Source organism: Choloepus didactylus, chromosome 6 (assembly GCF_015220235.1).
Source record: "Choloepus didactylus isolate mChoDid1 chromosome 6, mChoDid1.pri, whole genome shotgun sequence".
Taxonomy (NCBI): Eukaryota; Metazoa; Chordata; class Mammalia; order Pilosa; family Megalonychidae; genus Choloepus; species Choloepus didactylus.
Window position 1 is genome coordinate 120,746,121 of NC_051312.1, and position 26,915 is coordinate 120,773,035.

General features: G+C 39.3%; 1 protein-coding gene and 1 pseudogene across 2 annotated transcripts; both read right to left on the minus strand.

Annotated features, from left to right (window-relative positions):
* Positions 1-877: 877 nt before the first annotated feature.
* On the minus strand, positions 878-12,633 carry CASP1 (caspase 1). Of its 2 annotated transcripts, XM_037841255.1 has the most exons (9): positions 12,590-12,633; positions 11,698-11,964; positions 7,090-7,205; positions 6,234-6,407; positions 5,552-5,786; positions 4,987-5,130; positions 2,056-2,165; positions 1,444-1,547; positions 878-966 (listed from the first exon to the last, which is right to left on the minus strand). In XM_037841255.1, the coding sequence occupies exons 1-8, from the start codon at positions 12,594-12,596 to the stop codon at positions 1,449-1,451; spliced, it is 1,152 nt and encodes a 383-aa protein (XP_037697183.1). In that variant the 5' UTR covers positions 12,597-12,633; the 3' UTR covers positions 878-966; positions 1,444-1,448. The 2 variants fall into 2 exon arrangements, with proteins under 2 accessions (XP_037697183.1, XP_037697185.1); XM_037841257.1 differs by lacking the exons at positions 878-966; positions 1,444-1,547; positions 2,056-2,165; ... (2 more) ...; positions 6,234-6,407; positions 7,090-7,205 and adding an exon at positions 7,216-10,970.
* Positions 12,634-25,202: 12,569 nt separating this feature from the next.
* On the minus strand, positions 25,203-26,061 carry LOC119538317 (annotated as a pseudogene).
* Between the last annotated feature and the right edge of the window lie 854 nt (positions 26,062-26,915).

The following is a 26,915-nucleotide window of genomic DNA, read 5'->3' on the forward strand; positions in this document are numbered from 1 at the left end:
GCTTAAGACTGTCTTAAAATTTTAATTTGACTTTTCACCTTCCTTTTATCAAAGCTTAAAAAACTGATCGTGGAAGTGTCTCAAGCTGTAAAAGGGATGCCTGATAGTACAAAGGAGGTATGTTCAGAAGAACAGGTAATAACAGGAAAAAAAAAAACCAAACAGCTTGTAACATGTTTAATTTTGAAGGTCTTTAAAACGTCAGGCATTCATCTTTGTTTTTGATGGGTTGGGACTAGAAAAGGGCTTGTACTTGTGAGTGAAAGCGTAGTTATTCCAGTTCTTCCTTCATTTAGCACTTGCTGAGCGAAGGATTTCACCCCCAACTCACTATCACTACAGCTAGCAGGATATTATTTTGCATACAACACACCCTAGTGTTTACCCATAAGGGGTCATAATTGGTTCATGTTTGTAGACTATCTTGTCTTCCCAATGAGAATGTAAACTACCAGGAGCCTGGGGTCGAATTAGGATTATTCTGTATTCCTCAGATGCCTTAATGAAGGATAGACATATGTAGGTTCCTGACACGGCTTTGTCAGTAGTCAACTGGGATTTTGGATAAGTCACTTATTGAACTGTGTCATGACTGGCTGTTTTTTGTGCATCTCTCCTGCTGAGTTCCAAGTTCTCTCAAGTCAGGTACCTGCTGTGACTTGGCTCTGTGTCCCTAGCACATGGTTTCTTGGAGTAAAGAATGATGTTCTTAGCTAGTTTGGCTCATAGGAATCAAGCCTTAAAGGCCTCAACTTCTTTTCCTATCCCCATCCATACTCCATCCCCTGTCCTCCCAGCCTGACAAAAATAAATAAATGAATAAATAAATAAATAAATAAATAAATAAATAAATAAATAAATAGAGGGACAACTTTTCATTTTTATTTCACATTTATTGGAATATTGAAAGAAGTGTCAATGTCATAATTCCAAAAGTGGGCACAGAATGACGGAATTCCAGGCTTCCTACAAGGAAAGGTAATAAGTCAGACATGAAGCAAAGTTGTACTACTAAAAGCATTGCCATTCTTTTATAACATCACTCCACCCATGAGAACACACACGCTCATTATATGTTCACTCCTTTTATAAGGTCACTCCACCCATGAGAACATATACACTCATTAAAAGGAATAGCCCATGTCAAGTCTAAATATTGCCCCACTGTGGAGAAGAGAAAGGAAATCCAAAACTGAGCTTTCATAATCTTATGGCTGTCCTTCAATCTACATCATCGGGCACTGAGAAGGTGCCCCCCACCTTTACAGAACGGTGAGAGAAGAGCCATGTGGTCTGCACAGAACAGCAGAAAGCAGAAAGGCTTAGCTTCAGCATCCCCTGCTTATTATACTAGACCTTGACCTGGAGAGAGTTTCAGGACCAGCCTCACCCACCTCCACCCCACCACAAACAACCAGGCTCACAGACATTGATGCAACTTACTTATTTTAATATCCTGGGAAGAGATAGAAAGATCTTGTCAAAGTCACCCTTTCAGCAGTGGGCATCTGCGCCCTATTATCTGGCATCTCAAATGAAAATCGGACCTAAAAAGAGAAATGAAACTCTGTAGACACTGTTTTGTTTTGTTTTCTTTTTGTTTGTTTGTTTTTTTTTGTTTATTTGTTTTTTGAGTAGAAAATCTTCACTTAACCTGGAAGCATTGCAATGAGCATTGCAAAATACATGAAAACAAAAAAAGTCTTGCATTTTTAAGAATCATGGCAATATGCTCTTCTAAGCATAGAGTGACCCCCCACCCCCAGACTTTTTAAATCTGATGAAGGATCTGACATATGATGGGCACAAGCAAATTAGAGTCCATCAGTTTGTCCATTCAGGGCAGGAGAGAAGCTAAAGCAAATGATTGTTTTGTGGGGGTTGTGGACCATAAAAGGTTGGATATGGTTTCCAGGTTTGCCGCTTTAGCAAAGAACCTCAAACCTCACCTGGAAAGAAGGACCTTTTTGGAAGATAAATATCTCCAGAGCTGCTTCCTACTGGAACAGCCAAACATCCAGGGAAGTAGACTGGGAGAAACACAGAAAGTCTTACCTTCCTGAAAATTTCCTCCAGGTCACAGGACCAAGCGTGTTCTTGGAAAGTTTTGACAAGTTCCATAATAAAAAGAGAGCCTTGTATAGGATGTCGCCAAGAAACATTATCTGTGAATAAAGCACATTCAAAATCTCAGGACAGGCCTTTGCCTGGCCACTGAGAGTGAGCCCCATGATTTCCAGATTTCCTCTCCAGCTGCAGAAGGCTCCTGAGTATACTCTGTTTTAGATAAACCAATGCCATGTTTCAGTGACTGTATTTGAAGTTTTGTGAACATATTTTTACCAACATGCAACAATTAAGGTCAGATGAAAGGTGTTGTATACGGTGCAAATATTAGGGTGGCAAAGTCTCTGAGTTCAAGGTACAGCAAATCCAGTAGAGAGGGAGGGAAAGGCAGAATCGGGTAGAGTGGAGTGATGGGGCCTTGGAAAAGAAACACCTCTTTGTGAATCCCAACACGGCTGTGACACTGATTGAAGTTAACTATACATTCTGAAACCCAGTGACTTCACTTATTCAGGGGAAGGCAATCATTTCTGTCATAAAGAGATATTTTGAGGATTAGATGTAATTCATCTCCAGTGTCTACGAGAGTACAGGCATGTAGTACTCAGTCTGTATAAGGGTAGTTATTAATAAATTTTAATGAGCTATCATATAAATAATTCAATTAAAATCAAATAATATTCAATCATAAGGTCCTTATACAAATAAAATGCTAATTAAAATAAAAAGAGTACCACAAGAAAAAAAAAGTACAAGCCTAGGAAGGATTAAGGAAGAAAGATTATATCCTATGGAAGGACTGAAAGGCCTTATGGAAAAAGAGAAATATTAAAGAAGATAGTGAGTGTATAAGATAGTAGAAGCATACAAGGAATGAAGACATTTTAAAAGATATAAGTATTTGTATAATGATCATGGACAAGTTTTTTCACCAAGCCTTTTAGCCAATAATAATGATAATCAAATGTTTAATATTGATAGAATAAAATTCTATATAAAACCGCAGCTGTCTTGAGAGGGTGGTTCCAGTTAAAGGAAGTGGGTGGGAGAAAGTGTGGAAGCAGGGATGTCTGCAAATGCTTTGCAAAATCAAGGGAGTTCTTGGTCATTTAGTTTAGGGGAGCACTAAGGTGTGTTTGGGATTCAGAAAGGGGAACATGGAGCTAGGTTTAGTAGTGGGAACTGAAGATAACTAAATTGGAGTTTCAGGGAGCCACCTGCAAAGGACAGATGAGGAAAGTGAAGGAAAAGAAGGAGACAGAAGATGAATGTTGAGAGGACAATGGTCAATCTCATGAACGTCTGTTGTGACAGTAAATTTCATGTGTCAATTTGGCTAGGTTATGGTGTCCAGTTTTGGATCAAACACTGGCCTAGTTGCTGCTGTGGAGGCTTTTCATAGATGCCATTAGCATCTACAGTCAGTTGACTTTAAGTAGAGACTACCCTTGATAATGGGGGCGGGCCTCATCTAATCACTTGGAGGTTTTAAGAGGGAGAATTGAGAGTTCCAGGGATGAGAAGGAATTCAGCCTCTAGACACACCCTCCACTCCTTCCTGAGGGTCCAGCCTAAGATATTTGATCTCAAGACTTCAACATCACTCTTACTGGGATTTCCAGCTTCCTGCCTGCCCTACAGAATTCAGACTTGCCAGCCCCCCCAATCACAGGAGCCAATTCCTTATGCAAAATATCTGTATACATGCTCTGGAGACCCCTGACTTATACAGCCGTGATCGACGGATTTTAAAGAACAATTACATCTAAAATTAAAATTGAGCTCTCTTTTCATTGCTGCTGTGTGAACCCTTTTACTCCTCAAGCATTCAGTAAAGTCTGCTACATAGACTCAAGCTGTAAAAGCGTGTTTTCTTTTTTGCCCATTGTTATCATTGTTGTTTCCGACCACAGGAAAAAAAACAACCACCAAATATTGAGTTTTGGTCATTAAAAAAAAAGAACATCAGGATATTGTTAACACAATTGCAGAACAGGATATCTCTTGAGGAATGGCAGACTCACTACAGCAACTAATCCATAAACAAACCTCTTTGAGACTGGAGCTAAGGGCCAGAGATGATCAAAAGAAGGTGAGTCTCCAGAAAATTGCAAAACATGTTGGATGGAAGGATTAAGATGACTTTTATTGAAACCTTGATAAGGCAAGTGATTCAAGGTAAAACCTTGATTTCAAAATAGTAACATCTTTAATAATAGTCATTTAATGTGTGCTTTGCTCTGTGACATGCTCAATATTTCACATGCATTACCTCATTTAATCCTTAGAACACTAGCTATTTGTATTCACTTACATTAGTGAGTGATCCAAAGAAAGCCCAGAGAAGCTAAATAGTAACTGCAATTAGCTTACAAAGTACTAAATGGCAGGGTCAGGGTATGATCCCAGGACTCTTACTCTAAAAGCTGGATTTAGAATATATAATGAGTGAGATTTGTTCTGTTTTATACACTTCAAACTTCTGGTTAAAACCTCCTAACCTTAGGGCCTTGTCTGCCTTTCTGCTGTTTTCCTTCCATTACTTCCCTATATATACATGCTACCTAGGCAAATTGAACTGATGAGTAATCTCTACATTGGGGATCTTTCCTCTGTAGGGTCAGATTCTAACTTACTTCAGTATAGGAACTCCTCAACTTAATTCTCTTTTATCCACCCCGCCAGTACCAAGAAAATTTTTTGCTCCGTAGAAGAGTTTACTAATTACTAGTTAAGTGAAAATACATGTATGTTTGATCTCTGTGGCTAAAGGGAATTGAAGCTGTAAGTGGGAGGAATGTTTGAGTTGGTCTGGAAAAGTCCCATTGAAAGTTGAGTACAGGTGTTCACACTCTAACGGGTGGGTGTGAGCTTCTGCATTGCTAACCCCATGGAGGATCCTATACAGAAACCCATTACCTGGTGTAGAAGAGCAGAAAGCAATGAAATCTTTCTCCACATGGGCTTTCTTAATGGCATCATCTTCAAAATCTTCTGGAGGCAGTGAGGGGCTATCTACACAGTCTTTTACTGAATCTTTTAACCACACTATTCCTTGATTTTCTGGAAAGATATGATTTGGTTTCTTATTACCATCAACTTCCAAGAAGCAGATTTTCTCCCCCAAACCTCTTTTCAACCATATTTAGTAATTTATTTATCTCCGTCTTTCATTCACATATACATATACACATACACCTCAGGAATGGTCTGTTATTCTTTCCTAACCCTCAAGGGAACTCTAAGGACATACAAACATCAAAGTAAGACTCAGGACTAAACGTGGTTATCTCTTTAGTCGGAACTGGAACAAATGTCTACCAGCCATCTACACAAATCACAGAAACTACAATTCTGTTTGGTATTTTGATCTTTGCCCTTTGACATTAAGGAGTAGACATGGGAAACTGAAAGTTACCGAATGTCTACAGATGACTGGGTCAGCACCTGTGTGTCTTGTGTTCTAACAGATCTCAGCACTTACCGCCACGGCAGGCCTGAATGATGATCACTTTGGGTTTGTCTTTCAAAACTGGACAGTTCCTATTGTTCATCATTTGGAAGATGGTGTTGACGTCTAATACATCAGGGACTTTCTCGGAATACTTCTTTCCACAAATGCCATCCCGAATACCATGAGACATGAACACCAGGAAAGTACTATCGGAGTTCCGGTGCTCTGGACGGGCAGCAAATGCCTTCAGCTCTGTAGCCATGTCCTGGAAGAGACCATACCACTGATTTTGGACTATAGGATTCACTATTATGGTGCACTTGGAATCCAACAAGAGGACACTTAAGGAATTGCTGGGTGATATGAAAAACTATAGTGTGGAAAAGAAAATGTAATTGTTAATTTGGAGGAAGTTGAAGAAAAAGGCTATGGGAAATTATCAGGAATTTCTAGTACAGAGAAAGGGGGGTTTTATGGAGTTAATAGGACACTTTCCAGTTAAAAGTTCCTGCAGGCTCTTGTTGCCAGACTGTGTTAGAAGCGGGTATGCAGCATCAAGCACTTTCTAAGGATGAATGTAGATTTTAGACTTTCCTAAGATTAAGTTTCCTGGTGCTACAACTAAGCACCAAGAATATGTCAAGGAATATGAAGGGATTATCGCTCCTTGTTAAGGAGTATGAAGGGTATGACTGTAATGTGATAGACCTACCGAAGCAGTGAGATTTTCTTTCACATCCACTGTGTACCCCAGACCTTCTAGCAGTGCCTTCATCCCTCTGATATCTGCATCAGCCCCAGCCCTCCTGGGAAGGCTCTCAAACTCTGTGTTGCAGATAATGAGGGCCAGACGGGTGCGGTTCGACCTTTCCATTATTGGGTAAATCTGTGGAAAATGTAGATTATATGATTATACATACAGTCTCGTTCTCTTTAATGGTGAACCTCTATTTAGTATTCATCTCGGGGATTTAAGGTAGCTTTTACTCCGTTAATTCTATTTAGAAATCAAATCATATGAACCATAGATAAAAATGGTGAAGAGGCATGAGTCCTACTATAGGAGTGGAAATGGAGTTTGCAAATGCCCAGATAGCATCCAAGAACTTAATTATTTTTGAAAGATAGGATTGTGAATGATACACAGACTTTAGAGCTAGAATGAGTGAATTTTAAAATTGACTCCTCCACTTACTGGTTGTTTGCCTCTGGACAAAATACTTAATTATCTATGCTTCAGTTTCCTGATCTCTAAAATGGACTTTTTGAGGCTTAAAGATATTATTATACTCAAAATGCATCAAAAGATGACTGGCATGTAGTAAGCATTCATTAGTTATTTTTGCTGTTATTATTATCATTTATTATTTAGTCAGGGAATTGGACCACATTTGGAACTCTCTGTAGAACCCAGGGATTCTAGGAGATAGAGATCTTTATGTAACAGAAGCAGTCGGATGATTCTCCAGATTCTCTCAATGGAATTGGCTCTAAGAAAGAGCCACCATACTTCCGAATCGCCTCAAGTGAACCTTTCACCCCATTTCCTTGTGTTCTGGACATAGCACCTCTGCAGACTTTTCTCTCCATATCCTTTGGGCTACTTCTTGGGGGCAAAGCTTGAGCCTCCCATCAGGTCCTAAAGATGTGAGCGCAGCTGGCATGACCTGCACTGCCTGAAAAGCTGCAAGAGAAAGAAAATATTAAGAATAATGGCATTCCTGATGATCCCGCTTGGTGTTCCTCACAGCATCATCAGAGTATGAGCCAGAAAGGAGGCAATTCATTTCTAAGAGGAGAATCCTGGGCTAGTCATTAACACTGTTGAGTGAGCGCACCACTATTTAAACACATTCCAAGCCAGAAGGACACAGGGATGTACCTTCATCCCTTAGGATCAACAGTTTACAAATATTTTGGATAAAAAAACATAAATAAGGAGACATTCAAGGCTATACATGAAAAGACTCTCAGAAAAAGAATCAATATGTTAGAAAAAATAAGACACAAGATCAAAATTGAATTCACAAGATCAAAAGCCTAGGATAAAGGTTAATGGGAGTAGATCTTAATTACTATATTTAAATATTTTTAAAAGCTATATCTTATTTATTTACTTAACAGGCATAGCAGGTGTGATACTAGGCATTAGGAATATATATTTTTTTAAATTAGCCCTTTTCCTTCCTTCAGGATTTCTACCTACTGTGTGTACATACAGGGATGCCTAGAAGGAATAATGAGTCCATGAACTGGAATAACAAATATTGCAATCAAGGTCCACACTGGATGGATTCATAGCACTAAATATTGCACAAATATATGAGGAAGAGTTTTCACAGTGGTTTGTGAGAAATGCCCCAAGTTATTATCTGACCAGAATTTCAATAGTATCTGACAATGTGATGTACTTGCTAAAGAGGTTAATGTAATTTTTGCCTGTTTCAAAATGGAAATATGTTTTCCAGATATTTGAAGGGTCTTTTAGGAACTAAACTGCTACAACTAGAAAACTATGTTCAATTTTGAACTCCAAATTGAAGAGGAACTTGAAGAAACTGCAGTATATTCAGTCCAGGTAAACCAAGGCAGCATGAAGTATGTTGATGATGCAGAAGGTAAGAAATCATCAGAATGTATATATTGAAGGAAACTATAGAAACCTTTGTTAGATGGAAGACATTTTCTGTCTCTTCACAGGGAAGTCTGGAGAACATTGGGAAAAATTAAATGGAAGAATTTGGCCCTCAATTATAATTAATATTTCTTAGAAAATAGGGCATCCTATAAAATATCCAAGTAAAAATGCATGGATAATCACCCTGAATAAATTCAGCAAAGCAATTTCTAACTTGGTGAAAAATTTTAATTCCTGGTATCTAAATTTCTTCCCTACATAAGGACCTTTTATTCAAAGAGAAAAGGGGCATTTCTGGATGAAGTTATTCCAGAATTGTGGGTGAAAAACTGTTCCAGGACCAATAAAATACTGATTATTCAGCAAGAAAAGGCTGGACTGACTGCATTTTTTTACTTATGTAAAAATAAGCTTTGCTAATTAGGACCATAGTGCTTGTTGATCCTGTCAGGATGGAATAAAGCTGAGATCACCATCTTCAGGGTAGAGCATTAGATCATCCTTGTCATCCAGGACCCAGGAATTTTCTGTCTCTCCTCCAGTATTGTGTAGAATGAAAACTCTTTGCTTAAATTTTGTGGTGGAGACAGGCTAGCTTTTCAACAAGACTCTCCTCCTCTTCCTGGGCACAGAGCTGGTCTACATTTCCAGCCACTCTTAGAGTTAGGAGTGGCAGGTGACCCAGTTCTAGCCCATGGACTGTGGCAGCAATAAAACACAGCACATCTGAGATTAGCCTCTAAAAATCTCCCACAAAAGGTGTCTGGAGGTGACTTCCCTGATTTCTGCTTTCTATGAGCAAAGTGGGATTTAGACACATTAAGCTAAAGAATCAATAGTTCTCTGGATATTGTGTTTCACGGCAGCTCCGGAAGTGATCACTACTGCATGGCAGGTGTGTTCAAAGTGAAGTTGTCTAAATCAGAGCCAACTTGGACTTTGGAGATAACTAAGGAGAAAAGTTATCCATGTTGGGCAAAATTGATCACAGCAGCAAATAGTGAGGTGACCCTCTAGCCTACTGCCAATCACAGGGGAACGAACTCCAGCTCCAAGCCTGAGAAGAACTGGTGGAGTTCTCAGAGAAATCCAGCCAGAATTTGAGAACAATGGGAGTCAGAGAAATGCTGAGTCACAAGAGCTTTTACTTTGCTTCTGAGAAGAGAAGATTGATGAGAATGTCCCCTTTTTGCTAGAATCACAGATAGTTGTGCAAAGCCAATAAAATTTCCCCATAATGTTCTGAAAAATCTCCCCAATTTATTCCTCACTGATGTTGATAACCCCGCCCCCCCCATTTCCTCCTTCCCAGGCTCATGAAATATTGAATTCTCCATGGTCGAGAGAGATTCCTGACACATGGGATAGATCATTTCGAAAGTTTAGTTCTATGCTGTATATGAGAGTTTACAGGAAAATATTTTGTATGTTTATGAGTTTGGTTCCCCATTCTCTTTATTCTCCGTACTACGTCACTGTGAACACTAATAGGAATCAAGTAATTATTAATCATAATAAGCAACTACCATTTGTTGCTTGGTTATTTTGTGGTAAGTACTGGACTGGGCCTTTTGCAGGCATTAGTTCATTTAGCTGATTAGCTCAGAGGAATCAAGTCAATTTTCTAAGTGTCATAGAGCAAGAATGTGGTGGGACCAGCATATGAACACAAGTCCTCTGGACTATCAATCCTGGGATCCTAATCACTAGGCTACTCTGCCAGCTGGTCCACAAAGGGCACTCTATGATAATGCATCTGATGGGAGCCCTGATGGCAAGTTTTGGAATCTCCCAAGCAAATGCAATCTGCCCCTCAGTGGTCTATGCTCTACTCCAAAGAGGAGAACATTAGAAACCCTCATTCCCACTACTTGGTCACATATGTCACTCAAATCTATTTTTAATTTTCCCTCCAGGGTCACTATTCATTATGATTGTCAATTCCAAAAAGGACAAGAATTAAATTGGATTTTATTTAAGGTTTTATGAGGATCTCAGTATAACAACACCCACTTGAGAAATTTACTCCAGAAAGTTAAGAATTGGCATGAGCTAACAAATGAGGAACACTTCAAGTCTTCATTACATTACCTATATGACAAGATAATCATATATAAAATATGGTCCATTTCCCTGCTGTGAATGGGGGGGAGACATAGGATGCCTCATAAAATTTTGAGCCCAAGAAAGTTTTTTCCATCCTTCCCATCTAGACTGTTGTGCTAAATTAACCATCAATAAATTCCAGAATATTTTCTGGAGCAGGCCTTATGATAGCAGTATTGTATATGCCAAGAACTTTCTTCTAGGAAGAGCTCTCCCATTAGAGTACATAGAATCAATACATCTAATTATAGACTATGGCCCTGGGAAAACTGGCACATGTATGAGGGGGAAGCAAAGCTATGCCAACACCGACTGAGAGGATATCATTTGATGCATACAGAGGCAGGGCCCCTGTGTTAGTTAGGTATATATCACAGTGTATTGTGCAAATGCCTCTAGATTTCAATGACTATAGGTTGAAAGGAATGTGGCAAGGAAGATATTTTATAAGTACTCTTGACCTTTACTATTATTGATTAATTATCTTTAATTTTGGAGCAGCACAGGAGAACAAAGAACAATTGAAAAAAAACAAGAAATGCAATATAAGTAGATGGACACAGAACACATCTGTTATATGACAGGCATAGGCTTTCCCCACACTCTAGAAAACAGCTTTCAAAGAACATCTTCTCCCTCAGAATTGGCTTTAGGAAGTACAACAGAAACCAGAGCTTGGATTCCACCAGAGCTTCCGTCTTCACTCTGTGGAGGAAGTAAAGGGTTATAAAAATGGAGCAGCTCAGTTGCCCGAGCCCGGCACCGGGTCCTCGGGAGGGATGAAGATGGAGGGGCTGGGTCTCGCAGAACGTGCCATGCCTGATACCACGTAAATGAACAATCTTACCCCAAAGAAAAAGCAAAGCATTGGGACAAATGGAAAAAAGAGTTCCGCTTGGACCATTACTTTTCTATGAACATTGAACTTATTATCTGAGTGTTCCACCATCACTGAGAGAGATTTTATTTCTCCTGGAAATCAATTCTTGGAGACACGTTGTAAAAATGTATTTGATTACAGTTGGACAGTGGAAAGAAGGACCTTAGGTTTCCATATCAGACAATTACACAAGTGCCTAAGGACTTCTGGACTTAACAAATAAAAATAAATAATAATAGCATGCCTTGCCAGTGGCATGAAAGAATGTGGGATGGAGATTCTCAGCCTGTTCTCATCAGCTTCAACAAATGAGCTGCCACATACAGAGGACAAGAAATGAGCTCAAATGAAAAGAAGGATACCAAGATCAAAGGAAAAGGTACAAAGAAGAGAAGAGACAGGGAACGTGTAATAGGGGCACTGACAGAAATAGGGCCCTGAAGCCCCAGGCAAGGAAGTTCTCTGCAAACAGCCACTACCAATAAAGAAATAAGATATGGACTCAAAGCACAGGTCCTTCACTGAACTTCAGTCTGAGTCATTGACCCTTACCTGCAGAGATCCCTAGCTTCTTTGCAAGGAGAGGGTCTTCTTCACAAATCCGATTGATGAAAATCTGGCTTGCCTGGGACCCTTTCTTTATGACAGAGTCAATCAAAGCTCGGGCCTTATCCGTGACTGCAGGATTTTCATCTCTTATTCTCTCCATCTCTTCCTGGCTCAGCACTCTGTCCTCTAGTAGGTCATCCAGGAAGATGCTCATTATACCTTTGTCCACTGATTGGATAAATAGCTTCCTCTTCTCCTTCAGGACAATGTCTGTTTGAAGCACAAGGATTCCTTAAGTCATGAAACAGCCTAACTTTCCTCTCATGTTGGCAACATATGATTCACCTTATTTAGATTTATTCGGTAAAATATCTCTCCACAGAGTTCAGTAATCCTGAAGACACCAAATACTTTAATTTTCTCCTTTCTCATTTTCTTCCCTTTTATTACCCACATGTTACATATGCTCACTGAGTGGCCTGAAGACTGGGATTTACTATCTCTATGTTAGCACCCGGAAACCAGAGGTCGTCCTTATTCAAATCGGAATGAGGAAATAATGAAACAAGGATAGGCTCTTTCCTTTGGGGACAATAGCCACTGATAACTCATCCTGTGCTGGTTCTGCACCATCAGTCAGTCTCCAGCATTTGAGAATTCAGTTAAGATTGCAAAATGACAGTAGGGTGCCAGTAAGGTTCCAGTTCCTTCCTGGCCCACGGCTTTTCCTTTCTAGAAGACTGTGAAAGCCTTCTGGGCACTCTTCCTCTCTCTTTTTTCTGCCTTCCCTCCTCCTTCTCTTCCCCTCTCTCAGTTTTGCACACATAAACCCTCATAGAACCTAATTAGCCAGCCCCTTCCAAAACTATTCCTTCTCCAAGATGTAAAAACTTACCCGCCATGGCTTTTCTCTCTCACCCTTGATGTGTGGTATGAAACTGAAAGCATGTTTCACCTTCCTTTTCTGGCAGGGCGTGTATATAGATTGAGAAATAACCACTGCCATGCATATGCATGTCTTTTTTTTTTCCCCCTAAGGAAATTATCAAACTGTTTAAACTTAATCTGTATTAGAAGGTGTGTCCTTGGGAAATTCTTTTGACTAATATTTGGAGAGGGACAAGGTACAAGGTGTGTGGGGATTGGAGAATAAGAAGGAAATGAGAAAGTCTGTACATCACTAGCCCAAGAAACAACCCCCAATTCTTAGGAATTGTAACCCTGAATATTAGCTCCTCCTTTGGAGGAGTTGAGCACTGCATTCCGTGCCTCTCCTGGAGCCTCACTACACAGTTCTGCAAAGCGGTTCTGCTTCTAGGAATGGAAATATTTTTTTAACCAGAATCAAAGCTTTTCTTATCTAATGCTCTCCTTTTCTGGTGGCTCAGTTTTGGGGGACACTCTACTGTAAAAGAGTAAAAGCTCAGGCTCTGGACTCAGAATGCCCGAATTAGCATTTTAATCATCGATTCTTGGGCAAAGTATCGAATGTCCTGACACATCAGTTCTCTCTGAATAATAATTTTATTAGTAATACATACCTATGTAGTTGTGAGCATTAAATGAGTAAAATGTGAAATGTACTTAGAATATTGTCTGGCACTCAATAAGTGGTGATATTGTTATTAACATGAATATTTTGCTCTGGGAACATTTACAAGGCAAATTATTTGCTGATTATCTCGGTAAATTTATCTTTTGGTATGGTTCCTATGCGTTTCATCCATTCACTCATTTAGCAAATATATGTGGATGACCTCTTTCATGCCAGGCATTGTTCTAGGTGCTAGAGCTAAAGAAGTGAACAAAACAGACGATGCTCCCTGCCACGTGACCTCCCATTCCAGAGGGGAGGACAAACATGAAGCCCTACAAGTAACTGGAATATTCAGAGGGATAGGGTGAGGTAAGTGTGAGGGAGAAGAAATTAATTAGGGAAGCGGGTTATAAAATATTGGAGGACTAATTGAAACTGTAGGCAGGGGGGCTAGGGAAGGCCCACTGAGAAAATGCTTGCATAAGTTGATGCTCAATTAATCATCCACATGACCAAGTGAATTCATCAACTTATTTAGTGAAAGGTGGGCTTATGATAAAATACTTACATTAGTCATTTGCACTAATCAATTTACCGTAAAAGCCCCTATGAATATTACCTTATTATATTAAGGCAATGAGAATACAGAGATTTTAGGAAATTCAGTGTGCATGTGTGTATGTGTGTGTGTGTACATGTACTCACAACTGCACACAGGAGCCCATGGGTACTACCTAAATTAAATATTGGCCTCTGGATTACTTTTGTTTTTTAACTTTATGATTCAAATCCAACTTGCCGTTTGGCATGTGGGCCACCAGTTTTGCTTCCTGTGTTCTAGGCTCAGTTTTGAATTTATTTTAACTGGAATGGAATTCACTGTATAGTTAGACAAAAAGTAGATTTTAATCTAAGCATTTTCTCAAAATGTTTTTACCTTTACTTTGCCACCTACCCAATCCAGTTTGCAGAACAATCTTGTCCTCCTTGCCACAGGGGAGATTTGCAGCAGGGAAGAAAGCAGAAGCTGCATGCACATCACTTCACTTCCTCCTTTTAATTAATTAATTTAGTTTCCAAATACCTAAACCCCTTAAGGATCTCACACAAAGGAACTTTCAGGAAGGATAGATTAAGATATGAAAAGAAAGGGAGGAAACAAAGGAAAGAATTTTACTACACTAAAATATATTTCTAGATACTGGGAGAGATGACAGAAGTGTTTGGGTTTCTCCACCAACCAGGGCCACCCAGCATATCCTGAGGTGGCATCTAGAGTGCAGAAAGGATGGCCAAGGAGCATGTGTGGGGAGCAGAACCATGAGCACTGATTCCCATCTCCTGGGAAGCAAAGCAGAGAGCCCTAGATAGCAAGGGCCTACTGAACGGGCCAAAAAATGGAAACAAGCCAAATGTCCATTATAGTTTCATGGATAAACATATATATATATATAATTTCAAATTTATTTTATAATATTACTCAGCAATAAAAAGAAGCAAGTTACTGACACACAACAATTCAATGCAAGCATTATGCTGAGTGAAAAAAGCCATTACAAAAAGCATACTCTGAATCCAACTATATGAAGTTAGAAATCAGACTGGTAATTGCCTAGAGCAGGGGGTAGGAGGAGATTGGGTGCAATGTGCAGGCAGGAGCTTTCTGGGGTGATGGAAATATTCTGTATCTTCACTGGGATGTGTTATATTGGAATATATATTTGTCATTCCTAATCATATTGCACCTTTAACACAGGTAAATTTTATTTTATGTAAATTATACCACAATAAAGTTGAATTTTCAGAATGAAATTCGCAATGGTTGTAATGACAGACTGGATTAGAGAGGAGTTTCTTTCCTCCTTTTTCTGAATACACTCAAGCCTCCACAAATAAGTCAGAACTCTGGTAAGAAGAGGAAGTTCCTATAATAACTGAAACAGAATTATCCACCACCCTAGTTATAGGGGGTTTTTAGACAGAACGGAGATAGTTTATACAGATAATGATGGCCAGTTTATCAGCAGAGATAAACACCTGGAAAACAGCATTACATAGATAGAATACTACATAGCTAAAATCATCTTAAAGAATGTGGCAGTCCAATGATAAATAGTGATTTAAATGATGCATAATAGAATACTACATTGGTAAAATCATTTTAAAAGAAAGAATGTGGCAGTCCAATGATAAGTGGTGCTTTGAATGACGCATAATGATTTAAAACTCCCCATGTCAGATCTGCCTGTGATAAGTCTGCCTGGTACAAACATAACAATTTTAATAACAAAGTATGTATTATGAAAAGCTCTGATGTAGAAGGCAGAAGATTCTCGTATGTGGGTTCTGCTTGTGCCATTTTCATCCCTTAGAAAGTCTTTTAACCTCTCAGTTCATTCCTCTTTATATTTTTAGAGCTGTTAGAACATTTTGATTAATACATCTTAGAGAACTAATTAACTGTAACATGTTAGTTTGTTTTTTTTTTTTCCCCTTTCTCTAAAACCTTCCCTCTGTACAGCTTTTCAACACTGATTTTGGGTTCCAGTAGCCCTAGGATCAACTTCCATTTTTAGATCTTGGACAAGTTATTTAATACCTCATTTACAGGATGGGGATACTAACCACTCTAATTTTCTAGGAACAAGATGACTATCTCCAATCTATAGTAGTTACGGGCTACAGCCTGGAAGAAAGTTACTGCCAAATTATACTTGTTTGTAGAGTGTTTCTAAACTCTTAGCATCCTTTATTTCAAAGCCTACTGCAAGAAAAATTTAATTTAGACTAAGTAAGCATTTCCAGTTTATAATAAAAAGTCTGTGTATCAGTTGGTTCCAAGACATGCCACAGACAAGGAGCAGAACTTGGGTGAGAAGCCAGCTGTCCTCCTCACCAATGCTCTGCTCTGCGGGATGAGCTGTTCTCAAACCTACCAGTGTGCTGGCAAAGATGGAGGACATAGCAGAGAGTAGGGAATGCCCTGCTCTTACGGAATTGAAGATAACTTTAGGTAAACAAAGTGTAGGCATAGGGAGGAATTATAATGACAATACAAGGGCATAAAAAAAGTGCTATGATATATCAGGATAAGGTGAATTAACTATGACCTGGGGCAATCAAGGACACTATACCTGGCTGGCAAGACACACTTTGTGAGCTGTAGGAAGGAGGGTTTCTGGATTAGTTGCGGGATGAGGGAAAAGATAACCAATTTGTTGAGACCTGATTGCATTCTATGTACTGAGACAGGTTCTATAACCTGCTTGACAAATCTGGGAAATTATAATTAGTGTCTCAATGTTAAAGATCAGGAAATTATTGCTGGAGTGGATATATCTCTACCTCAGTAGAAGAGTTTTATGAGATCAACGTGGTTTTATGGCTTTAATCCAAAGTCCATGCCTTTTTTTTAAATCTGTCGAGAACAAAGGTGTGAAACCAGTGCAATCCACTGATAGATAATAATATGAACAAAATGCAGAGACCAGAATATTTGGAGAGAAGGAAAAATAAAGAAATAATTTTATTTGAATCAAAACGTGCTTGTTTGGGACCGGTGGGAAATGCATTTTGATAGACTGGGTCCAGATAATGATAGCTCATGATAGTCAGCCACAATGAGGAATTGAAACCAATGTGAAAAGCAGTAGGGAGCCAAAGCAGGCTTTGAAGAAGACAGCCCTGTTAACACACCTCTACAGGGGCTACCTTGTATTGAATGTTAATGATAGTTAGGTCCTGGAATAAGTATTTGGTCCACACTGGTCCTGATAGTGGAACATCATGAAAATATTGATACTCTGACTCACCCGATTATTGAATCAGAATCCCCAAGGGTGAGGCTGAGACTCTCTCTGTATGCCTGAATGTCCTCTTATCGTGCCAGGAATGAGTACGTATTCTGTGGGTCCTCTATGCACCACAGCATCCAGAATTTAAAAGGACATGTTCTTTGAGGCATTGGTGGTCTTATAAGGGTCAGGAGCTGAGCCCTGAGTGGCCGGGGCACTGGGGCCAGGAGATGGTGATGGTGTGGGAGGACCTGGGAGCTGGGGTCGTCTGGAATGGGAGCTGGGGTGGAGCTGCAAGGAGTCCTCCCGGACTGGCAGACAGCCAGAGGGGTGGGGTCTCCTTGAGCTGCATTTCTGTAACAACAGTATGGTAAGAATACTGACCTATAGAACCTAAGTAAGGGGAAAGGATGATCCTGAGCTTCACTTAGAGTCAAATTCTCGAGGAAGGTCAAAAGTGGTCTTGCATTTGGTGTGTTACCTGGTGGCAGAAGTAGAAGCGAGCCTACTTTAATTTTGGTCCATAGGACTCCCACTAAAAATATGAAAAATTATACTGATGGATGAAAATTACAAACACATAAAAAAACAAGCCACTGTTAGGGTAAATAAGCAGAAAAAATAAGCCACAATTTATCCTCAAGGTTTTGCAGATGTTGGACTAATCGAATCTATAGTATAGTATGAAGGGTTCAAATAAAAGACTCAAAAAACAATTCTTTTGAAATAAGGAAAAATCTGAGAGATTAAAAGAAAATGGAACATAGATTAAGGAAAACTATCTTTGTTGGCATCAATAACACATTGGACAGGTTAAGAAGTAGCCATATAAAGTTTGAAAGAGTGTAAGAAATCCGGAGGAAATAGTCAACTAACCTATCCAAGAATGCAACAAACAGAGGTGAGGAAATGGAAAACATGAAGGAGGGGTCCAGAGACATGAAGGGAAGAATGAGAAATTCTAATGTACATCTGATTAGAATTCCAGGAAGACAGAATTGAGATAATGGGAGGTAGACAGCATTTAAAGAGAATTGTTTTCAGAACTGATGAAAAATACGAGCCCATGGATCTAGGAACAATACATGTCAAATAGGATACATCCAAAGAACAACTGCTTGATAGCAGGATTATGAGTTAGGCATTATTGGCTGCATTTTGCAGATGAGAAAACAGACTCTCAGAGAGATCAACTGCTTGACCAAGTGAGTGAGGAGTAACCTTGACCTGGTGGATTTATAATCTGTTTTGAGAGCAGAGAGCATATGGGGTAAACAGAAGTCAAACACTGGTGCCCCACGCATGACTTCAGAGCACAGATATGGTTTCTTTGACCCTTACTGCAATTCCTTTTAGCATTAAATTAGTTATTAAAAGTTGACCTTGAGAGAGGCTAAGCCTATTCATAATTGTGCCTGAGAGTCTCCCCGAGTGCCTCTTGTTCAGATGTGGCCTTTCTCTCTCTCTCTAAGCCCACGCAGCACGTGAACTCATGGCCCTCCCCCCTACATGGGACATGACTCCCAGGGGTGTAAATCTTTCTGGCAACACGGAACATGACTCCTCGGGATGAGCCTGGATCTGGCATTGTGGGATTGAGAAAATTTTCTTGACCAAAAGGGGTAGGCAAAATGAAACAAAATAAAATTTCAGTGGCTGAGAGATTTCAGATGGAGTCGAGAGGTAACTCAGGAGGACATTCTTATGTGCTATGCAGATATTCCTTTTTAGTTTTTAGTTAGCTGAAAGGAAATACTTTAAAGTGTGGAAATGCAACCTAGTAACTTTGATTCTTGAAGACGATTGCATAACTATGTACCTTACATGGTGTGACTGTGTGATTGTGAAAACCTCATGGCTCACACTCCCTTTATCCAACGTATGGACAGATGAGTAGAAAAATGGGGACAAAAACTAAATGAAAAATAAGGAGGGGGGGATGGAATGCTTGGGGTGTTCTTTTTTACTTTTAATTTTATTCTTATTGTTATTCTTTTTGGAGTAAGGAAAATGTTCAAAAACAGATTAGGGTGATGAATGCACAACTATATGATGGTACTGTGAACAGATGATTGCACACTGTGGATGATTGCATGGTATGTGAATATATCTCAATAAAACTGAATTTTTTTAAAAAAGTTACCTTGAAGACATGCTGAGGAAATATTGTATGATCTCACTTATATGAAATAATTAGAATATGCAAATTCATATGTCAGAAACTAAAACATAGTTTACCAGGGGCCGGAGGAGGGGTGGGGAATGGGGAGTTAATACTTAATCAGTACAGTGTTTATGTTTGGGGTGATGGAAAAGTTTTGGTAATAGACGGTGTTGATGGTAGCACAACATTGTGAATGTAATTAAAACCACTGAATTGCTATTTGAAAGCAGTTAAAATGGGAAGTTTTAGGTTGTATATATGCCACCAGAAAAAAAATTAAAAAAAAAAAAGTACAAAGAGTGAGCCCTAATGTAAACTATAGATTATAGTTAATAGTACAATTGTAACATTGTTTCATCAATTGTAACAAACCTACCATACTAATGCAAAATGTTAATAATAGTGAAAACCCTGTGTGTGGGGGAAGGGGTATATGAGAATGCTGAATTTTCAGCATGATTTTTCTGTAAATTTACAACAGCTGTGAAAAATAAAAAGCTATAGAACAACAAAAACAGTTAGAAATTAGGAGACTTCAAATTAAATTTTGGCTCTCCAGCCTCTCGTGCCTGATTACTCATGAAAACAATTATCTGCAACTGAGTATGTGATGCTACGTTCACACATGCATCTGCTCTATCGTCCCCACCTATGTCCTCCACCCAACTTCATTAAATGGATTTGTTTCCTGCCAAGCTTTGTGGCCTTTGCTGGGGAGATTAGAAGCCAGAATTTGGATTTACCCATTCTTTACAATCTCAAAGCTTGTCATGACTGGCACGGTAATTATACACCCCAAGGCTCAATCTCCCCAGCTGTAAACCACCTCCCTTGAAGAAGTAGTTGGATTGGATTTAGTATTTGAAAACAAATATCACCTGGTGAACAGCAAATAGTAATGTCAATTATTACTTTATGTAATTCTACAAATGTCTATAATGCTAGCAGAATCTAAAACGTGTTATGTGAAAAGTTTTCATGAGAGAAAAACTGTATTTCCATAAGGAATTCAAAGGAGTGAGCAGCACATCCATTTCAAGTCTGCTGTGTGTGTGTGGTGGGGGGGTGACATAGCGATTACAGTGATTAAAAATAAAAGAAATTTAAGGCATAAATAGTATAAGTTTCATAAGCAATGTAGCATGTGATGTTAATTTGTGCTATGAGATTGAAAAAATCAGCACGTCACACCCCGTCAGCCCTTCTGATTTGAATGCAGCAAGGTGGACAGTCCTTGCATGTGGCTAGCATCCCACATAAGCCATGGGGCTTCAGGTCCTTTCCACTCCGCTGCACTTAAACTTGATGGGACTTGAGACACCAAAGCGATAGCAGCTGGTCCGGTGTGCGCATGCGCCCCCAGGAACTCCGTGGGAGGTGCCCTGGGGGCAAACTTCAACCAACAAAAGGCAGTAGTCAGTTTACTAAGTGCGTCCAATGACAGGTCTTCTAGTAAGATAGGCCCTACACGATTCCAGAGAACCCCCCAGCAGTATTGAAATCCAGTTTCTCACCGCCAGTAATTAACTCTTGAAGGCAACTTATTTGGGGAATGTTTTCCTTTTATCTTCTTTCCCCACAAACTGACTTCTACTTTTATAGCCAAATAAGTACCTGCATCTAAGTCCCTGACTCCCTCTCTGATTTCAAAGGGATCCTCATTCAGGTAATTATCACTACCACTGTCATCATCATTATCAACGTCACCCCCTTTAATGAGGACCGTCTGTGTGGGAAAAACTATGTGGAATTTCCTAAAAGTATCATATCCTACAATACCACACCATGAGATGAGTAGTATTAACCCTCCTTGTAGATAAAAATCTGGAGCTAAGATTAATTATACAACTACTCACACATCTAATAACAAATATATCCTGAAGGTATGTAATCGGATACATATCCAGATTACTTTAAACAAGAGTCCTAGATTCATATATTTTTAACTACTCCATGCTTCTCAGTACAACCTCCTTACCTTAGCTTGTAAAGCATTGAGAAAGTGTCCTGCTAGTGTATCTTGTTAGACATAATCTCCCACTGCTCTCCACAATATTAATTCACTGACTTCAGGTAAACAATCTGCTGAATAATCCCTAAATTATTTGTCTTGTCTGTCCAGTCAACTTTTTTTTTTGGTTAGTTTATTTTCTTTGTTGTTTGTTTTTCAGCTGAGAGGTCTCCACATACTCCTCTGTGATTCTTCCACATCACCTTGAAGAGGCCATTAAATGACAAATAAACTCCATGCAGCAGGGACACTGTGGCTTATTTTCTGTGGGTAAGTAGAATCAGAGATATAACATGGAGGAATACACGAAACAATATGCAAATATCAAGAGCAAAACTAAGACAATCATTTCAGCCGCCTGAGCTCCTCTGCTCGGGTCTGCACAGTGCAGGGCCTCCAGTGACTTTCATTTTTGGATGTTTTGAAGTCTGAGTATTGGTGACCTCAACTCATAAACACTGTCGAGGAAACTGCTTCTCTTCTTTGGGATCGAAGGTAAAAAAGCAAATAAATCTTCCTCCCATGGGATTTATTAACAGCGTCATCAGGGGCGAGCGAAGCAGTGTTTTCTAGTGAGTCCTTCAGACATATGTATTCTTCTTTCACAAAGCAGAGCCTTTTTATTGCTTACTAGTCACTGGAAAGAATCAAGCAAATGTTTGGTGTAATCATCCTCATGCTTTCTCTTTTCTCTTAAAGCTTCCTTGCTTCTGCATCATTATCCCTTACTGCCCCCTACACACACACACACACACACACACACACACACACACGCACACACTCATTCAAATCCTGCTGCCTTGCTGTCCCACAAATAGCCAAGGTCTTAGTCTGCTTTTCTTTAAAAGAAGAGACTTTGAGAACAGGAAAAACACACTCATTGTCCAACAATAAAATATTATTCATCTCTGTGTTATTCAGCCCCTTGATAGCAACTTGATAAATGCAGCAAAAAGGGAAAGTCCCAAGAAGCACTGGAAACACTCTTTTGCCTCAACCAGGCTACAAGTACCACTAGAACGGTGGTAGTGAAAAACACTGGATGGCAATAAGGAAGCTGTAAATTCGTTATGCCTCCTACAATAAAGTAAAACCACACTCACCCAACATTAGGCCTGAATCGTAGGACCTTTTCTCTTCTGTTGTTAAAGCAAAAGCAGTTCCAAGTGTTCCGTATTTGTGAAGATGGTATTGCATCTAGCTGGGAACATCGACTAGATCCCTGATACTCAGTTTGTCTCTTTTGCAGCATCTTTGCAATTACCTGGTAGCTCAGAAATGCTGAATCTCAGTCTCCACCCAGGTCTTCTGAATCTGAGTTTGCCTTTTTATAAGATCACCATCTTACGTTCGAGAACACTGTTCTAAATGCTCCTTTTAACTAATATTCTCTCAAATATCACAAGATGTAAATGCAAAAATAATTACCAACAGCAATCACAAACTTCTGGAGAGGCAGCAAATGACTTTAGAACAGAAGTCATGTGTTGGAAAAATTTCAGAGCCACTGAATTTGGATTCATCTAAAGTACAGTTTACTCATTCATGCAAATTTTTGAACGAACAGTAAATAAATCTCAATTAGCAAATCTTCTCCTTTAATTTCAAAATTTCCTTTACCCACTTCCTCATGGGCAGTTGTATTTCCCAGTAAAGACAAGTTAATCTGTTTTCTATTTTATTGGAAAACAGAGAGAAATACCAAACATGGAGGACTAGCAACTTTGCTTCTAGTTCATAAAGGCTGGGCTGTCTGTCAATTCCTGCAGAAAAGAGGGAAAGGGGACAATGAGGAGATCTGGCAAGGACTGCCTCAAGCCATTTCATGAAATAAGAACAGTCTTATCATGCACTTGATTAGTCTCGAGTCACAAAATGAGTTTCTATTTGTTCAAAATGATATGGAATTGAAAAGAGATGTTGGTAGTGGTGTGTCTAGCACCAGCTTGACTCTAAATGACTAGGAATGATCTACACATCTTGACATATGCAGTGATAGGTGTTCTGCTGGGCTGCTAATCTCTGTGACTCAGTGACTGATATAATAGGCACTAAGAGTCAAAAATTTGGCAGCTTAGTAATGATGATCCCCAGTTGATTTCAGGACATAAATTAAAAGTGTGTTGGTAATTCAAATGCTGCACTGTCCATAATTTTGTTTGAAATAATGACTGCTATTGCTGAGGCTACATGAATTATTGACCATGCTCAATGTACACATTTGGAAAGCTTTGACCAAAGAGAAGTTTGACTATTAGCATAAGAATTTTTTTTTTTTTTTTTTTTTTTGCCAAGAGTTGATCTTTATTATACAGAAGTGACACTCATATGCATTAAATGAGGTGTTTAGCAGTGAACATTATACAGATTCAAAATAAACACATCTTCATCTTTTGGGAGTACCGTATAAAAATAAACACTGACCAAGAGTTGCAAGAAAGAACTCAACTTCTACTCCACAATCAAGCTGAAACTTTCCACAGGAAAACCTGGTATCAATTCATGCCGAATTATTCAAATGGAAAGAAAAAGCTGAGTTAGGTAGAGACAACCCACAAATGGGCTTTTGCACTTTTAGAAAGCCAGAGTGGAGCTCTATTCAGACTCACATGTACAATTTGCTTCACATTACTCTTTGTATCTTTAGTCACCTAAGAGATAGATACCTGAAGTTAAAAGCAAAACAAATCTTAATAGAGTTTGGGAATTTTGGGACTGGTTAGGGTTGGAGGAGGAGATAAAGTTACAATCACTCAATTATTTCTGTTCAGGAAGATCAGATCAAGTCTGGGTTATCTGTATTAGATCCATTACAGCCTGTTTTTCTGTAATGGTCAAGAGGCAGGATTCATTAAAAGTAACAGCAAAACAAATGCCTATCTGCTTTATATCCCCAAATGCTGTATTTATATCAGAATACTTTTGACCTTCTAAATAAGGTCTTTCATAAAACAGCTTCTCTCTGCCTTCATGACCAAAATGAAAAACATTTCAGAAATTTGGCCAGAAACAGGGTTGTGTTGAAGTAAGACTGATGACTAGAAGGATATCTGTGGATTAACTATAGACAAAACTACCCCCAGAACTCTCAAATACAGATAGAATTTCTCAATTTATGTGGGAAGCCAAAAATAGGGAACAATAAGATCTGGCGTTTTTGTGTCTGTACTCAGGATGCTGTTTGCTGCTATTCAGCTCCTCAATTTGGAGCAGAGCCATTTAAAATAGTTTGGAGGAAACAGTACAGTCATGTGCTAAAGGGTGGAAATTCCCATGTCATTTCCTTCCCTTACACATTCTATACTGTCTGCTTGAAGGAGGTGCTAAGAGATAACATTTTTCATTTAGACTTTTGTCCTGATGCATGAGGGATAAGAGGGAGGAGTATTGGAAATACTTCTGAACTGTGAGAACCAGGTAACCAAATTTGAGACATTTTTATTATGTTAGAGAAGGAATCATAATCCCAGAGACCTCTGCTCCAAATATTAGTAGTTTGTTTTTTTTTTTTTTTTTTTTCCATTGTCCCTTATTCAAAGACCCAATTATTCCAATAAATTGCATTACTTAGCAGGGTCTGAGAGACAAAGGCTTTGAAAGACCCATGAATTTAAGATAGATAAAAACCCCAAATTTTAAAAAATGAAATAAATGGTTTGCTTTTCATCTCATTCACATTCTGTGACTGGAGAAGTCCAAACCCCACTGAGATATTCCTGCTTGTCCAAAAGCATACTGGATGAAACTAAGCCAAGAAATGGGATGTGTGTAGTTCAACCAGTTTATTCCCCTCTGGAATGGAAGTATAGAGAGAAATAAAACTGGCTTATAATAATTAAGGCCTATGGAGAAGCCCTAATATTGCTCTCCTCAAATCATGAGTCTGATTCAAGAGAAGGAAAAAAAAATGATGCAAAAAACATCTCATCACACAAAACTCAGTGATGGGGTCTGTGACAGTCATAAGCCAGCAGAGGAAAAGGAGAAACCCACCTGCTGGCTTTAGGATTTATTGAAAGCTGCCAGCACAGCCCAGATTATCTCTATGGCACTGTGCTTTGTGCCCTCCACTTCAGGGTCCAGTTCTACCAGGTTCTTGGCTCGATTCATTGCTACATAACACTTTTCATCTGCCAGTGGGGAGAAGACATTCTCTAGCATGTCGGAGGAGTGGGCTAGCATCCCGAGTGCCAGAGTTCGCTTGTCCATATGCTGAGAGTCATCTACCCACCACTCTAGTACACTATCTTGAAGTTTTTTCACTAGTCGCTGCTTCTCTGTAGTACTGGTCACTGGATGAGTAGTCATGTCAAATAGCAGGAAATTTTGCTTCTCCAGTGGTTAGAATACCCTTCTCTATGAGGTTCTTTGCAATTTGTTCTCATACATTCCTCAGCTGGTACTGTAATTTGAAGGGGTTCCAGGTCTCACCAGTGAGGAGCTCTTTCCATGTTTGGACAGTTTCTGTGGGTTCTTTTGCTTTGATGTGCTTGAGTGTTTCATCCAGTAAGACATCACCCTTTGGGCTGTCTGACTTTAGCAGTACCTTTCTATCTGGTAGTCTCTTCTTATGCATGGTGGAAGGTTCCAAATAGATTCCACCCCTCATGGCCAGCTCTATCAAGATGCCTCCTCACAGGCCAGATGATATGCAGTCATTCCAGAAAGATGTGTAACCCTTTTAATCTTTTAGTCCCAGGAGCAATACTTCTTCTGTAATGGGTGGGACAGATATCCTTAGAGTCTCCAGAGTCTTCATTGTCTGTAGTTCTCTCTTGATTAGTGTCTTCCTCACTTTCCACCTTCTTTTCAGAATTCTTGCTTACTTCAGTGGGATGGCCCAATGAGTTAAAGTGGTCATTCTCACCTGATATAACTCCTGGGTTATGGATAGACGTAGGCTGAAGCTTGCACTCTATTTTAGAGGGACACCTGCCCCCCTCCACCCCCGTCCTAGTAGGTGAAAAACTTCTCAACCATGCAGAGAGCACAAACTTCCTCAGCATGCGAATTTGAAGAAGTTTTTGAACAGTAATTTTGTGCATGAAGTAAAGTTCCATTGATTATGCTCTGCACTGTGAGGATATATTTAAATGAGGGAACAATCAGACCAATATCAAAATTGGACATATCCTAGGATACTTTATGATAATTGCAGATCAGTGTCATTTAAAAATACATGTGTACTCAGGTGATCAAAGACCTGGTTTCTTTGTAGTTGACTCTCTGCTGAATCAGGGTCTGATCATCACCACTGATGGATAACTATGTGTGGGGATTTGTTGCATAGGCATATGTTAATAAATAACTATTTAAAGTACTGCCCATTTGATTGCAGGAAACTTCATTTCCTTTTTTATTAACTGATGTCAGGAGAACACACACACACAAAAATAGGAGTGAAATGCAAATCATCACCATACCACTGATAGCTCAGTAAGACCCAATTTACCTCCAGTTGCATCTTCTCCTGTACCTAGTTAAGTACATTGCTAACAGCTATTGATACGTACCTTTTTTTTTTTTTTTTAAACACTCTCATATTTATCATGGTTTTTGTTTGGTTTTTGTTTTATTTTCTGTAGTGAGGCTAGGATTGATAGGTGCTGACAGCCTGATCCTCCCAACATAAAGTTCCCTATTCACCTTCCCTCCAATTGTTTCGTTCATTTATAATTATTTCCAGGCTCAGTTATTACATTAGAGTCTGCAAAA

Excerpts from the sequence above, each read along its gene's own strand:
- CASP1 (XM_037841255.1), bottom strand. Across the intron at positions 7,206-11,697 it reads GAAGCTAGGGATCTCTGCAG|CTTTTCAGGCAGTGCAGGTC; the intron begins GTAAGGGTCAAT and ends TTTCTCTTGCAG. Across the intron at positions 6,408-7,089 it reads GGAGAGAAAAGTCTGCAGAG|ATTTACCCAATAATGGAAAG; the intron begins GTGCTATGTCCA and ends CATTTTCCACAG.